This window comes from Vigna radiata, chromosome 8 (assembly GCF_000741045.1).
Source record: "Vigna radiata var. radiata cultivar VC1973A chromosome 8, Vradiata_ver6, whole genome shotgun sequence".
Taxonomy (NCBI): Eukaryota; Viridiplantae; Streptophyta; class Magnoliopsida; order Fabales; family Fabaceae; genus Vigna; species Vigna radiata.
The window spans coordinates 43,415,031-43,430,680 of record NC_028358.1 but is presented as its reverse complement, the minus strand read 5'-3'; the positions used below and the strand labels follow the sequence as shown (position 1 = coordinate 43,430,680).

The 15,650-nt window shown below is 32.2% G+C and overlaps 1 protein-coding gene across 2 annotated transcripts; it reads right to left on the bottom strand.

The window, feature by feature from the left end:
• Positions 1 to 4,842: 4,842 nt before the first annotated feature.
• LOC106772284 (glutamine--tRNA ligase) lies at positions 4,843 to 14,535 on the bottom strand. 2 transcript variants are annotated; one of them, XM_014658582.2, is made up of 24 exons: positions 14,251 to 14,535; positions 14,071 to 14,121; positions 13,814 to 13,885; positions 13,500 to 13,599; positions 13,157 to 13,252; positions 12,819 to 12,880; positions 12,620 to 12,721; positions 12,440 to 12,529; positions 12,012 to 12,164; positions 11,856 to 11,911; positions 11,271 to 11,361; positions 11,103 to 11,189; positions 10,251 to 10,448; positions 10,061 to 10,159; positions 9,331 to 9,462; positions 9,103 to 9,239; positions 7,110 to 7,209; positions 6,937 to 7,032; positions 6,681 to 6,781; positions 6,499 to 6,604; positions 6,327 to 6,416; positions 6,031 to 6,160; positions 5,814 to 5,951; positions 4,843 to 4,998 (listed from the first exon to the last, which is right to left on the bottom strand). In XM_014658582.2, the coding sequence occupies exons 1-23, from the start codon at positions 14,386 to 14,388 to the stop codon at positions 5,857 to 5,859; spliced, it is 2,382 nt and encodes a 793-aa protein (XP_014514068.1). In that variant the 5' UTR covers positions 14,389 to 14,535; the 3' UTR covers positions 4,843 to 4,998; positions 5,814 to 5,856. The 2 variants fall into 2 exon arrangements, with proteins under 2 accessions (XP_014514068.1, XP_014514067.1); XM_014658581.2 differs by lacking the exon at positions 4,843 to 4,998 and having other exon boundaries at positions 5,558 to 5,951.
• Positions 14,536 to 15,650: the final 1,115 nt, after the last annotated feature.

Genomic DNA, 15,650 nt, shown 5'->3' with positions numbered 1-15,650 from the left:
TAAACGAAACGAGATGAGTACTAGGATGGATATGTATATATATATATATATATATATATATTTATATTGATGTACTTTTGTGAATACATCTTATATAATATTATATATCTACAAGTAAAGATAAATATAATAAGATTTTTTCAATGTACGTATAAAAGAAGGATAAATATAGTTAGTATACTTGGTATTTAGTATAATAATAAGAAGAAAAGAATATATTAGTACAAAAATTCTAATTCCATAGGTGTTGTTTAAATTCTGGTAACGATTGGAGTTATTGAACACATATTTCGTTTTTAGTAGTGATTAGGTATGTTTGTGTTTATTTAACTTTGCTTTGTTTTGAAAATTTAAAATCTTTAATAATTTTCTTCAAGTATTTTCTCTTAATAAACACAAGTGTAATAATTACCATAAGGTCAAACATCCACTTAATTATCATAATCAAGTAAACATAGTTGGAACAAAATTAGTAAAATTAATTTTTTTTTATTGAAACAATTTTTTTAAAATTTTATTAAGAGCAAAATATGTGAATGTTTGTGGTATCCTATAAAAAATACTAAAAAATATGAATAATTAATAGATATTAAACTAGGAAGAGTCTTAACAATATTAATGATGTTTTAAAAAATGGTTGGTAAAAAGAGAATAGGAAGTGGTCAAAGAGTTAGTTGGTAACAGTAGTACAGGAAGCGCGCAGTAATGATTGAGATTGAGAGAGTTGCGTTGTGTATTGAAAGGCACGTGCAATAATTTGTTATTTGTTAGTAATATTATTAAAGAAAGATTGAGTTTGACTGACCAAAGCTCAGTCTGATTCAATTCTACCTACGACCTTCAAACAGTAATTTTAACCAAATCCTTATCCTTTGCTAAATTAGCGGCTGGGGTGCCACCGATTCGCAACTAAACACAAGAAATCTGTTACATTACACCCATGAATCTCCTTTAAAAAAAAATAAAAAAAAACTGAGTGCATGCGCATGATGTTTGATTGTGACACATTAATAATAATAATAATAATAACAAGGCTGTTTGTTTCGTTTGATTTGAAACTGAAAGCAACAGACATGAAGAAACTACACTTTGGCAATTAAACAAGATTATAATGGAGCCAGAGAGAGAGAGCGTGACTACACGGTTTCTACGTTCAACCACAGAAAAAGACTGCTTTTAAAGTTCTTGTCTGCTACCTTCAATTCTCTTTCTTTCTGTTCTTCGAATCAGGAAAAGAAACATCCCTCAAATCATTCACTGTTCACTTTTCAAAGTCTTCTTCTCAAAACAAAACCCCACGGTCAAAAACAAAACACCATCTTTCTCTCTCTCTCTCACACACACACACACATTTTATTCATGCAACTATCAACCCACCTTTTAACTAATTCCATCCAATCTCAATCTTAAATACACTATTTTTTCTTCAACCAAAATTTCAACCTGTAATCTCTATTTTAATAAACTTTACAACTGTCTGCCTTGCCTGTGTATGCATGCTTCTTTCGCAGACATGCTGATGCATATAAAACGAAATCTAACTCCTTTTATTTCTAGTCAATCTATGATCTGTAACATTAAATGTTATATAGATATATGTATGTAGATGCTATTGCAGCATATGCGATGGAATTTGTGAGTGAGGTGGATAAGGTGGCGTAGGAAGATGGATGAGTGAGAGAAGAAATGAAGTGTTTTGGAGGTGGCACCAAAGCAAAGCATGTGGTGTCATGAGAATTGGAACCTTTGAAAGGCAGAGATTAGATTGGTAGATGGATATAGATAAAGATAAATAATATTCATTCTCCCTTACTTTCAATCAAATCAACCTCTCACCATCAAATGTAAGCGTGACTAGACCAAACTCCATAATTGGGAGAATGAGACTGAGACCCTTTTACTTTCCCTCACAAAGACAAGAGTCATCTTCTTTGCTTTCATTGCTTATCGCACCCACCAACCCCACATTTTCTAATTCATAATAACACTCCCTTCTTCTTACTGTTTTACTGTTCTCCTAACAAAACAACTTACTCAAAGTAAAAGATATTGAGAACTGTAGACTGATCAACATTTTCACCATTTGGGGTATGTGGATGACTCCCACTGAGTAAGAATAACTTTTCATCTGTAAATGAAGAAAATTGCAATGCTAATAACATTCCTGCATCCGTTTTTAGTATGGAACCTGGTGTAGCCGAACCTTTATGCTCGAGACTCTCTGGAGGTGATAAAGAAGATAAGGATTCTGATCCAACCAGAGAGTAGAGAATAGTTGCAAAATCACATTTTAGAACAACTCTACTAAACGCTAAATATTGAAATCAATCTCTGGAATATATTTTGTACTTTTATACATAACAAGTACTAGTATTAGTGCAAAGTTGTAGCACTGTAACGTTGCACCTATTTGAGAGACACTTGAAATATGAAGATAGTAGGTAGCAATTAGCTTAACATTGTTCTCTGAATTAGTAGTGTATAAAGAATATGCAATAAGCAGATTGGAAGTGTAAGGTTTTTAAATGAGTGAGTGATTCGTGATGGGAAATCATGGTCGAGGGAAGTACTGATATGCATATCATCAACATTGAATTTTCTGAATACAAACATAATGCAGTAGATTAGATTCTAAAGGTGATCGTATATATACTATTAAAGATGCCCCCCTACTCATAGTGTAAGAATAACTTTCGGTTGGCTGATTGATTTTGGTGGCACTGAGATTTCGAATAATGGAATACAACGTAACAGTATTATCATTTCCCTTTCATGGTTAATAATATTCTTCCAATATATCTTAACAACAAAGGTAAATTCTTAAACTAATATAAAGTTTCAGCTAAAATATGTATAAAAAAAGAGAAAAACAGTGAAGGCGAAAAAGATGTATTTAATGATAATAGAATAATTTATAAAAATTTACAAATTTATTATTGACTTACCATATCATATGCTACTTCTGCAAGTGTTGCATTTTATGAATCTAGATGCTTTATTGGATTTTTTTTATTACTTTTTTCAAAATATAATGATTATGATATACTACATTTTTTTAATATATTTTAAAATATTTAAACCAGTATATATCAATACATTTTAAAAGCATAATGGAGGAACAATACAAAATATCTAGAAAAATCCATCAAAAGAAGATCAAATTCTATTTTTACTTTATTTTGGGTGTTATCAATTATAAATGTTTATCGAAGTATTTATTTTAAAAAAAACTATATTTTAAGATAGTTTTTGAGTAAAACCTTTATATAAATTTAAGTCTATTACGATAGAGTGAAGAATGTTAATTGCTTGCAAACCACTTTTTTTTCTTAAAAGAAAATAAAAAGACGCACAAGAGTTGTAAAATAAATTCTCCATACAAACAAGAGTATAAATTACATTTAAATTAAAAATAGATACACAATAAACTAAGAGAATAATAAAACAATGAAAAGATATTTTTTTTTCATTGTTTTTAAAACAAAATTTTCATGTATCCTTATATATCAATATTTACCATTGAAGATGTGAAATAGGCTAAACCTAAAATGATGTATTGTTAGAGTGTAATATAAGTTGAGTGACCTTTATAGTATAGTCAACTTAGCAATGTTTCATAACTCTTAATAGAAGTTTTATTGAAATCTCTTATTTAGTCTGTATCAAATGCGTAGCCATCACAATTTATTTATATATGGTTGGTGTGCTGCAACACTTTGGGTAGTCACCTTTCTTGCAATGTCTGATCTTACGCAAAGCATCTAAGTAGTCAACATGACATCTCGCATATTGTTTAATTACTCAGGGGCTTAGCTCTAATGTAGATTCAAATATTCAAGTCATGATAATCATAGTTTTATTAAAAAAAAAAAAAATGGGTGGATGGCAGAGTTACGGTAGACGAATATATACACCCTCATAATTCGATAACTCGTGTATGCGTGGGACCAAACAATAGATAATTGAAAATTAATAAAAAAAAATGCTATTATGTCATTAAAATAAAGTTAATTAGTTTTAGAAGACAAAGTGAAAGTTGTCCCATCTTTTACTATCTATTTCTTTCTAATTTGAGGGATAGCATTATTAAATAACAATAAAGGGCATGTTTAATGTCCCATCTTGCTAGGATTCCTTGCTTTGTATTGCTAGTGACCATTAAAAAGTTATGATAGAAAATTGTGTTACCGATGTTAGAAATAAATACTCAATTGGTTTTGTACTAGCGTAAATTAGTAACTTATTATCTTTTAATTAGTTTATTTTCAAAAATATAGGTAAACTTTTTCACGTATAAAAAATAACAGTCTAAAAGCTTGTAACTACAAAATAAATGAATTTATACATCGTACAATAAAATAAATGAAATCATGCACCTAAAACTCATGCAAAAAATACATATAATAAACATTTGAATTGGTTAACTTTGTATGCTTTCCGTGATACTCTCATGAACAACACGTTTGAGATTATTGCAACCACATTCACTTGTCTCACAACACACGGTCGTGTGTAAGCCTGCGAGCAGTGCAAACCCTCTTTTAAATTTGAAGTTTACATTATCCTTCCACTAACTGAAATAATATTAGAGCTTTGTTATAGGGGTGAGAAAAATTCATTATTCCTTTTTAAAAACAAGAAGAATTTTAAATAATTTGATTCTCAGTCTAAAAGTATAAATTATTTTAAGAATTGTTCCAAACTGATAATAAAAATTGAACAAATTTTAAAACCAAACCTATAAAATAATTTATGTAAAATTGACACCTGTTAATTCAATTGTTTACCTGTAAACTAGTGGACGAAGAATTCTTGAGCTTTCAAAATGGAAACATTAAAAAATATCTCTAACCGTTTATCAAAACACTGAAAATTCGAAATCAAGTTAGTATTTTTCATTAATGGAATCAACAAAATATTCGGTAACATAAATAATAAGCGTATTAAAAGGAAGGGCCGATTGCTTTAATATGGAAGATGATGATAAAAGTTTGCCCCCTGAAAGGAAATTCATAAAATCAGAAATTAACATAAACAATAAGTTATATTTAGGATAACATGATGTGCATATTTATTTTATACATTATTTCAAAGAAATTCCTCGCATCGAAATTAAGAAAAAAATTCATCTGGATTAACCCTCAATATCAAGATGGGAAGTATACAGGATCAAGTGCGTACGCATGGTAACCCATAGATTCCCTTAGGTAGAATATCAATCTCCATTCTAACTTTTTATGTACTTCTCTCATGAAGTAATGAGTAACAATTTTTATTTTTGCATGGTATCTTTTTGCCTCATTCAAGGCGTTTTAAATAGTCTATGCACATTAAAACTATTTTCATGACCGACATCAAGATTGGAAGGATGCTTAATATCCGACTTCCTAAAAAAGGCAATGTATGAAAGAACTATTAGAACTTAAACTACTATTTTAATTCAACTTGAATACACTTTACTGTCGATCAGGAACAACATTGTCCCGTCACATGTATACTGTGCAAAAACTAGACTTTATCTGACTTAGTTGTCATTATTTTTATGAAAGGGAAATGATTTATTAATACTAATTTTACACTCAAAATTAATAGGAAAACATCAACGTTGGCACTAACTCACAGAATAAACAAATAAAATATCCAAAATACAAAACCAACCAACCAAAAAGTAATTAAACAACAGAGGAACTAATAAATGATCCCTTAAGAAAATGTACATGGCTAAGTGGCTAGTAAAGGTTACACAACACCCCCAACCCCAAAAACTTCTATGCGTTACAAGTATCTATTTTAAACATGTACGAACCGCTGACCTGTATGTGCCACTTTGTTACTTCTAACCAATATTGACGAACCCTATTTTCCACCTTTGCTATAGCTGTCCTTTAAAGTGACAGTCCTATTAAAAACAAGTTTTTCTGGAGTTGAGTCCTGGTCAACTACGAAGTAGCCTGGAAGAGCAGATATAACGATTAGATATTAAGTAAACAAAGATGAACGAAGAAACAAGCAACAGTCAACGTAAAGTACCTAATCGTTCAAATTGGAAATTGTCCCCAACTTTTGCATTCCGCAGGGAGGACACTCCGTAAGCACCCGGAATTATTACTTTGGAATTAGGGTTTAAATCGCCAAGCCAATTGTCAAGTTCAGCGGGATTCTATTCCAGTGATTCAAACAAAAACAGAGAGGGAAATATTATTATCAAACGAGAATACATACATACATACGTACATATATATATATATATATATATATATATATATATATATATATATATATATATATATATATATAATACCAAGCAGACGTAAAGGATAGCAAACCTCTGATAGGAATAGCCTCTCAAACAACCTGACTTCCACCTTTAGTGGATCAACTCCAGGAGAAGGTTGAGAAACCCAATGGAGAACCCCCTAAAAACAAAAAGATTGCACAGATCACCAATCAGATCTTGCCTACTATTTTTAATCGACGGAATTAGCAAAGTTTGTAAACCTTAGGCTTTGTCTTCTTTGAAGGGTCATACTCAGCTCGAATTTCAAGAATAGTCTCATTGTCGTCAGCTAGAATCACTTCAGTGCACTTTATCGGAAATGCATATCTACACCCAACAACGAAAATTTTGAACAATGGACTTAAAATTCTCATCACAATGTCAATTTATACCCTCAACTAACCTGAGTATCGCAGATTTCCCAGGAGCTAGACCATAATAATCTTTCGAGTCTTGCATCCGGAAGTCCGAACGTTCAATATATACAACATTGGAAAATGGAATCTAAGAACAACGGCATGAAAAAAAAAATCAGAAACTTCTACCTACACCATATGAACTAGTAATATTATGGTAAAGCTTAACAAAAAAGTTAACATATTGAATCATCCTAAAACCAGAGCAGTGCATAGAGATATCCGTCACATGCTACGTTTTACCTTGTAGAAAGCAGAAGCATCATCAGCTTTTGCATCAGGCCATAACTTTGCATCAACCTCAATAGCTAAGTTGGCTTCAAGATTAGTAATAACAACCTTACAAGATTAAATTAATTAGTCTTGAGCTAATTAAATCAGAACAGTACACTGGCGTAGAATGAACACAAATATACCTTGAGAGGATGAAGGACAACCATTGCACGAGGAGCTGTTCTGTTTAATTCTTCCCTAACATGGTATTCAAGGCGTTCAACGGAAATCAAAGTGCCATCACTACAACAACAAAAAGAAAATAATTGTAATGATCCACTTCCATCCTCATATACCAATTTTCCTAAATGAGAAAATAGTTTGCAGGTTCTTGTTCTTGAAAGGTATAGTCAATTGATTAAAGCTTCAAATGAACATTTCCTAAAGCACACATTAAACATCCGAATAAATACTAGAACAATCGCATGCAAAGAACAAAATAGTGAATCAACTTTTGGGAAAAGGCATCGCCAAGACAACTAGTTCTTTGAAGACTTTTCTGTTTACTAAGGTAAGGAAATCAGCATTTGTTTTGTCGTATAAAGAGAGAAAGTGGCTGCTTGCTGAAATTTTAATTTTGGATTCAGCCTGACACATGATGACCTAACCCAAAAAACCTGCAGTCAGATACACACAGTAAAGCCAATAATATAGCTAGGTTGTACAATACAAGTGACACAAGATTAGAGTTTGAGTGGTAAGGAGCTACTGTCTTCAATCTTCAAATATTTCATTGTTGCTGTACCATTATAATTAAACAAATCGGATGTCCGATCATAAATCACACCTTAGCCTCTCATAGCACGGTTTAATCAAGATTTAGTGCTCGCCTCAACTTGGTTTTTAAACTCGGAAGCCTCATTAGAGCAGTTAAGTCATCCCATAACCAAATTGTGTATCGGTAGTTAATACTTAATCCGACCTTCTACTAAAAGGGAATGTAACTTATCTAACAGGTCAGTTATAGAGCCTTCTAATTGCTTAACCAAAAGGGATCCAATAAAACTATCAATAATCTTAGACAAAAACCATGGAAATATTTTAAAGTTTATATTTTCCTCAACCAATATATTTTAAAGTTAAAATCGGTTCAGGAAGTAACAGAATCTGGGAATAACAGAATAAACTAACTAGGGCTTTTAAATCATTTAAATTCACCAAATTCACTCAAATCCCCGAAGTACTTTCCCTCTCAACATTTCCAATAAATAATTCATGTTGCAGTTGTCATGGAATTTCAATTATGTATAATTGTTTACTCTTTTTGATAATTACTTGACATTTATGCATTTTTCATCTGTCACTCTATTATTTATGCAATTATAATTTCTAGGTTGATCTTTGAAATTGAAGAAAAGACATTTATGCTTTTACTTTTATATTTTGTAAGTTATTTAACTAATATTTGCGAATATATGATCGTGTATATACTGTAGTCTCTACTCGACGTTGACAGGAATGTGACACAAATTTCATATTCAATGGGAATGGGATAAGGATGTGTCAATTTTTACTTTGGGGACGGGAAAGGATTTAGTCAAACCAGTACCCAACTCGGTGCAATCCACACTGAAAAGCCATTAGTGGTAACAAAATACTAAAGATTTGCACTAGTTTTCATTAACACCAGATGGATGAAGTCATTTGTTATGCCTATTCTCTCTCACACAGAAAGAGATGATGACAAATACACATTTTTGGTATCAAACTGTAACATGACGTCCAAAATTAATACACACTAATTAATTAACAAATCTAATGAATGTATTCCTTTATATAACAAAAAAACGAAAAAAAAAAAAAACAGCCTAGACTTTTCCTGTGTGGAAAAGGTAAATGCATGGATCACAAAATGTTTTGTTACAATTGTCAACAGATAAATTAATCAATTGCATTGAAAAATAAGATATGGAAAGAGACATAAATAGCAATTAATACGATCAATATAATAAAGCATTACCAAAGCAGCTTCGGACATCAACATATATAGGAAATGGTAAAAGCTAAAATGAAATTCAGGACAATTTTTAGTATAAAACATGAACTGAACTGAAGTGTTTCAAGTACTTTTACACAGAAATAACCTGGAAATAGCATTCGTATGCATCCAACTGTAGTTGGAAATTGATAACATACCTTCTAGTTATTCCAATTCCTCGAACAAAAGCATTGATTGCAGTGGGCGTCATGCCTCTACGCCGCAAACCAGCTAGTGTCATCAAACGAGGATCATCCCACCCATCAACCCACTTCTCTGTAACTAGACGATTCAGCTTCAACAAAGAACAATATGTAATTAGAGGATAGCTAAACATAATAACTAAATTCAACAAATTATTACGATGTGCAAAATTGTCGCTTCACCTTACGCTTCGACATAACTGTGTTAGAGACATTCAATCTTGAATATTCCCATACATAAGGCTGGTAAATGCCTAACGCATGCAACAACCAATAATATGATGCTCGACGTGTCTCAAATTCAAGTGTACACAGCTGCATGAGATATTTGGGAATTAGAAATATATAGAGATAATAACAACAGAGTTATCATGAACAGCACAACGAGATCTGAATGTCATTTGTCAGGAATGAAGCCTAAAGCACTGACCATTAGTTACAAAAGTTCATAGCACAGTTATAGCCTCAAGGCTTCAACTGATATAGTGAATAGAACATTCTGTACAGCAAGTTATTATTTGTTGGACAGATAATTTAAATTTTCTAAATAAGAATATACATGAAAAACTAAGCTATAACCTTTTTTACAGAGAACCACACATTTTAAAACATAATAACTCCAACTCAATGATCCTCCAAAATCTAACTGTCTATAAATATCAGAAAAGATTTAGAGCATAAAACGGATTTCTAGCTGCCTAAGTATTATTATATTATGATATTCAAATATCATATTTATGAAAAAGGAATGATGTCATAAGGACCACCACTACAAATATAGAGAGATTAAATTAGGAGAATGTAAGCGTATAGGATGTAGCCTTGACGAAGGTTGAAATGGGTAATAAAGAAGAAGCCGGGTTACTAACAAACTGTAAAATCACCAAGAAAAATTGAGTGCAAGACAACTTACTGAATGTGTGATATTCTCTAGAGAATCAACAATGCAGTGAGCATAGTCATAGCTTGGATAAATACACCATTTGTCTCCGGCATGAGGATGTGGAGTAAACTAAGTGGCCAAAAATATTCACATCACAAGAAATCAGATCATTGTCTCCCTATAAATTTGAGTAATTAAAATCATCTAGCCAAGTAGATACCTTAATTCTATAAGCAATAAGGTCATACATATTGTAATTATCACTCTGCATGTCCTGCTTCATTCTAAGAGTGGCTTTTCCTTCTTCTACAAGGCCACTTTTCATATCCTCAAAGAGCTTCAGTGACTCTGAAATTGGTCTGTCTCTCCAAGGACTGTTCATCTTCTTCTCCCTATATTCCTTTATCTCATCAGGTGTCTACAACCAGATTAAATACTGTTAATACAAAATTCAACAGACGAGGCAATTATCACATCCACCATAGTTATTCCACATTAACATTTTCTTCTGGACTAGCAAGTATCCTTTGCAACAATTGAAATAGTTTTTTTAAAATATAAAATAAAGGTAAAAGTGTAAATATATGATAAGTAATACTAAGAAATTAATCTCTTTAATCTTTTAGTTTTTTTTCTCACTATATCTAACCAATTTGGAAAAAGAAAATTTTGATATTAAAAATTAAAAGTAATTAAATCTAAGATTTACAGGAAAGAAGAAATTCAAACATTAAAAGAAAAAACAAATAATCAATAATTTTAAAAGTTTTAAAATATGAAATAAGTGTTACACAGTGTTTAAGCACGCATAAAAATCAGAAAGAGAATACAAAAAGAGATGTCCTCATGCTTAGGCACGAGAACACAAATTTATAACATAAGGGTTGATAATATAATGCCATGCAATTGAGATTTTCAGAGTACACTTCCAAAGGGATCAAAATTAGCGTTTCAAATATATCAAGTTAATTACATGCTAGATGTTTTAAATCCAAGGGAAGAACCAATGAAACATTTAGCAAAAACGTTAAATATTTGTAGCAATAAGCTGTTCAGATGTTTGAATAACAACCTGATGGTCAACATACGCATGACCCTTTTTTATGAGCTCCACAGCTAATTCATACAATTCTTGGAAATAATCACTTGTGTAAGTAATCTGCAAATATTACAAAGTTGTTAAACATCTAAATAACCAAGATCGCATGAGTCAATACACGGCATAAACAAACCAACATACCTTGAATGGTTTCCAACCCATCCACTGGACAATTTCTTCAATGTGATCAATATACTCCTTCTTTTCTGCTTCAGGATTTGTATCATCATATCTGGAATTGCAAAAACCCATAATACAAAGATATAACTAAGGCTTATAGGCTTTTAACAGGAATGCAGTAAACATGAAAAACTTTTAAGAGCAAATCTTTGACATTGTTATGAACACTCGGATTGTTTCCAGCTATAGAAAGTATGTGAGCAAGGAAAGGAAAAGAAAGAGCACAAAAAGAGACATAATTAAAGACATCAAAAACAAAAAAGAACTTGTGTTAACCTTTCCGCATAAAAGTGATGAGATTTACTAAGAAAGTTGTATATAATCAATTATATTGTAATACATAATTCACATAAGAAAATATGTTTCAAATATAGTCGATGATGTATAAACATAGTCTTTATAATTTTCCCATAGATATAAAACACACCTATAGATAATCCCTAAATGATAGATGTCCCAAGAGCAATGTCCATCTCCTTCAGATGAAAGAAGAGACACTTATCTGAACTGACAATAAATAAAGGAAAATTTGAAAACACTACACACCTCAGATAACAACCTCCATCCCTGTCTTTTGCCAATCCAAAATCAATAAACATAGCCTGAACAACATTTAAGTTTTCATTACAAACATAATTATATATCACAGGGAAAAAGAAACAAGTTGCACAATTATTTCAATGTGTGAAAAACATTACATACTTTTGCATGACCAATATGCAAATATCCATTTGGTTCAGGTGGAAAGCGGGTCAAAACTTTTCCACCTGTTGCTTTCAAGTGTTTGTCAAGAAGCGCCCTTGTATTACAACATCTCAAAATACTACCATCACTAAAAGGCACCTCAGTATGCACCTGAAATCAACTTATCATCAAGACATGTTGAATATGCAAGTTAAGGAAAAAGGTTAAACTTCAAACTTAGGGTACCAAGGGAACTTCATAGTGTGTTCCTAGCAAGAAAAATATACCCACCAGAAAGATTTGATAAGAAACACTCATATGTCATGCCATGAGCAAGCAGAGCAATGGAAATGACTCCATTCAAGCTAAAATAGTCAATGATTTGGTTCACAGCATGATAAAAAAGTATTAAAATGCAATTTGATTTTAAATAAGAAAAGAAATACCTTGAAATTTTCCTCTGGGTTAGGAAATATTAAATATGGATTAAGATCTTCTTCAGGTGACTTTTCAGGAGTGGCAACAGGTGCTTTATCCTATGTAAGCATGTAAGATGAATTGTGAACAAACAAGTATTGTCATAAAATAAAAGTAAAGCCTAAATAGGCAACTGGAAACACAAGCACCTCTACTTTAGCCGGTTTCTCCTTCTTCTTTCTAGATGGCTTTTCATCATCTGCTGCTGTTCGTTCACCCAGTAGTTCATATAGTTTTGCATCAACAAGTTGCTGCAATATAAAGAACAAAAAAGCAATTAAAAAGTAATAAAAACAAGAAATAAGTAAACCAACTACCATTGATTAAGGTTTGTTCCATAGCTATCACCTTGGCAACTTTTGCGTCACCCCATGGCAGCCTCTTGCGCACATGGCCAAGCAACTCACCCACTAGAAAAGATAAAGTATAAGTGTTCTCAGCAATGAATAGAACGGCAGTTCAATATAGCAGGGAAACTAAATGCATAAGAATGAATCAACCAATCATCCACATAATGAACTTCTCTACAAGAATTGAATGTTGAATTCCAATTTAAAATTTGTAACGTGATTTTACAGTATATATATTGGAAAGTCCAGTCATATCAATTCATTTAAATTTATAATTTTAAAGTAATGAAATCTGCGTGAATTGAATCATCATATGGGCAAAGACTGTACACCTACCATTTGTTCGATAGCGAAGCTCCAAAATTGTAGCCTTGTTCTCCTCAACAACTTCACTGACAGCTTGTTTGATATCTTCTGTGGAAACCTCAATGCCTGCTCAAGTATGCAAGATATTTAAGAGATACACTTGTCATAAGGTAATTTCTAGAATTTTGCAAACAACTTATCCAAAATTTTGTTTTAAACTTGTCCATAAGCTAAATTTAACTTGTGAGGAAGCCAGTTTCCTTGTTTTTCTTCTCATTTTTCTCTCTTAAAAGTCTTTTTAAGAAGCTCGTCCAAATAGAATCTAGGGCCAACTTTATAAGAGACTATACTGCTAAAGTTCTTTCCACCGTACCAACACCACAAGCTTCTTCAAATGTCTTCAAATCAAGATTCTCCAAGCCCGTGGTAGCAAGAAATGATAAGGCTGCATCTAACTGTGCAGTTGTTTTGACCTGCAAGCATAATCTTAGTGAGAGAGGAAATATTTCAAACGTAAAATTTCATCTAAACCCATGACGAGCAGAAAACTTAATTACAAAGTTGCCAACCAATCAAAAGAAGAAATAATAAGGTGGAACACAATAATAACACGAAATACACAGCTCGTGTCACTCTCATTGACAATCGATGAACATAAGACGACAACCAAGAATCTACTATGCACACCTTTGAAGAAACAATGTATTGTAGTAATGTTGGACGATGCGGCAAGGCATTTGCAGGGTACTTCGTCGCAACCTGCCACATAAATCAACGGCAACAACCATGTCAACAGCCCTCGAAAGAAAACCACGATAAAATGTACAATCTCTCTTTACTATAAATTCACGTATTTCAGAGAGCATGGGCAGCATAAAGAACATAAAACAATCAAGAATTAAGAGTGTAACACAAATTCAAAAACATGCAAAGACATATATTACCGTATAAAGAAGATTTCCAACCGTTCGACTGCATCCATCAGTAACACCAGCCTAAAATACACAGAACAAATGCAACTAATATAATGAATAAGGGAAATGAAAGCCTTCCGAAATTAGAAATATGATTGCAGAAGGAATTGTTGAATTGAGAATCATTAATGTACGGATAGTTATGTATACCTCGTTGATGACGGAAGTGAGATTGGCCGTGACTTTGTTGTTCGCGACGGTGTTTCGAGCTGTGCGCTCGTCTAAACCAATCTTCAGAAAGAGATCGAGGCACTTCTCCTTGTCGGAACTGTCGTCCTTCGCCGGCATCTTGCCGCCCAAAAAGACAAAAATCGTATTCCGATGAAAGTGCAAGAGACCTTATTAGGGTTTTGGCGGTGACGACAGAATTGCCAGTGGTGAAGATATGAAAGTGTGTAAGAAATTAGCTAATCCAGAGTTGACATGGTTTGTTGTTAACGTTAAGAGGATGTAAAGATTCTTGGTTTAAGATCCTGTGGGCTTTACGATTCCTGTACCCCCATAAAATTTAAAATCTCTATTTTACCCTTATATTTTGATTTGGACTTTTGGAATTTACAAAAAAATTCAGGTATATTTCGAAAAATATTTTCAGAAACATTTATTTTAAATATTATTTTTATTTTAAATTGGTTTTTCTACAAGTATTTCTCTTTCAAAATTTGTATTCCAAAAAAATTAAAAGTAAGAAGTAAAAAAATGTATTATATTTTTAAAGAGGGATAATTTGGGAAATACAAATTTTATTAGGGTGTAAGAAGAAAAACAGGGAGGTGAAACGCCCTTCCACATCCGAGTAGAGAGTGACTTGAGTTGACGTTTACCGCTTCAACTTGGTTTTCAATTCTAGTTGAGGTTACTCCCTATACCTCTCCAGTTCCATCCTCCACCCCTCCAAATTTTTTTTATTTTTTCTTAAATACAAAAATAATCTTTTTGTTTTTTTTATTTTTATCTTTATACTCCTATTTATTAAAGTTAATTTATTCTGCCTCTTTTACACTTTGAAGACACACAGACTCAAGATTCCCTTCTTTGCGTATTCTCACCCCACCAAAGCTTTCATTTTCAAATGTTCTCATCAACTCTCACTCTCCCAGTCCTCCTCTGAACCTGCTGTTGCTTTGTGCGGCCTGATGGTGTGCGGCGGGTGGCGGTGCGGTGAGTGTGTGGCGGTCCGGCATGGTGCGGAGATGTGTAGACGTTGGTTTCGTTCTTTTCGTTTCTTCTATTTTTTTTAATGTATGTAATGTGTAGAATTGGGTAGCTTTCTCTATTGTTCATATTTGGTTGGTGTGTTTGTTGAGGAATTTGTGGTCTGCTGTTGAGTTTTGTGTTATTTGTGTGCTCTGTGTTGTGTGGATTGAAGAAAACGTCCAGGCACTGAAACGGATGTCGATATCCGTTTCCTATTTTTATGTTTTTAGTTTATTTTATAAGTAATTATATTTTAACTTTTTATTTTCAATTAATTTTGTTATGTTTTTAATTTTTTTTTGTTTTATTAGTTTATTGTATTTATAATTAATTTATAAAGTATTTAAATTTAA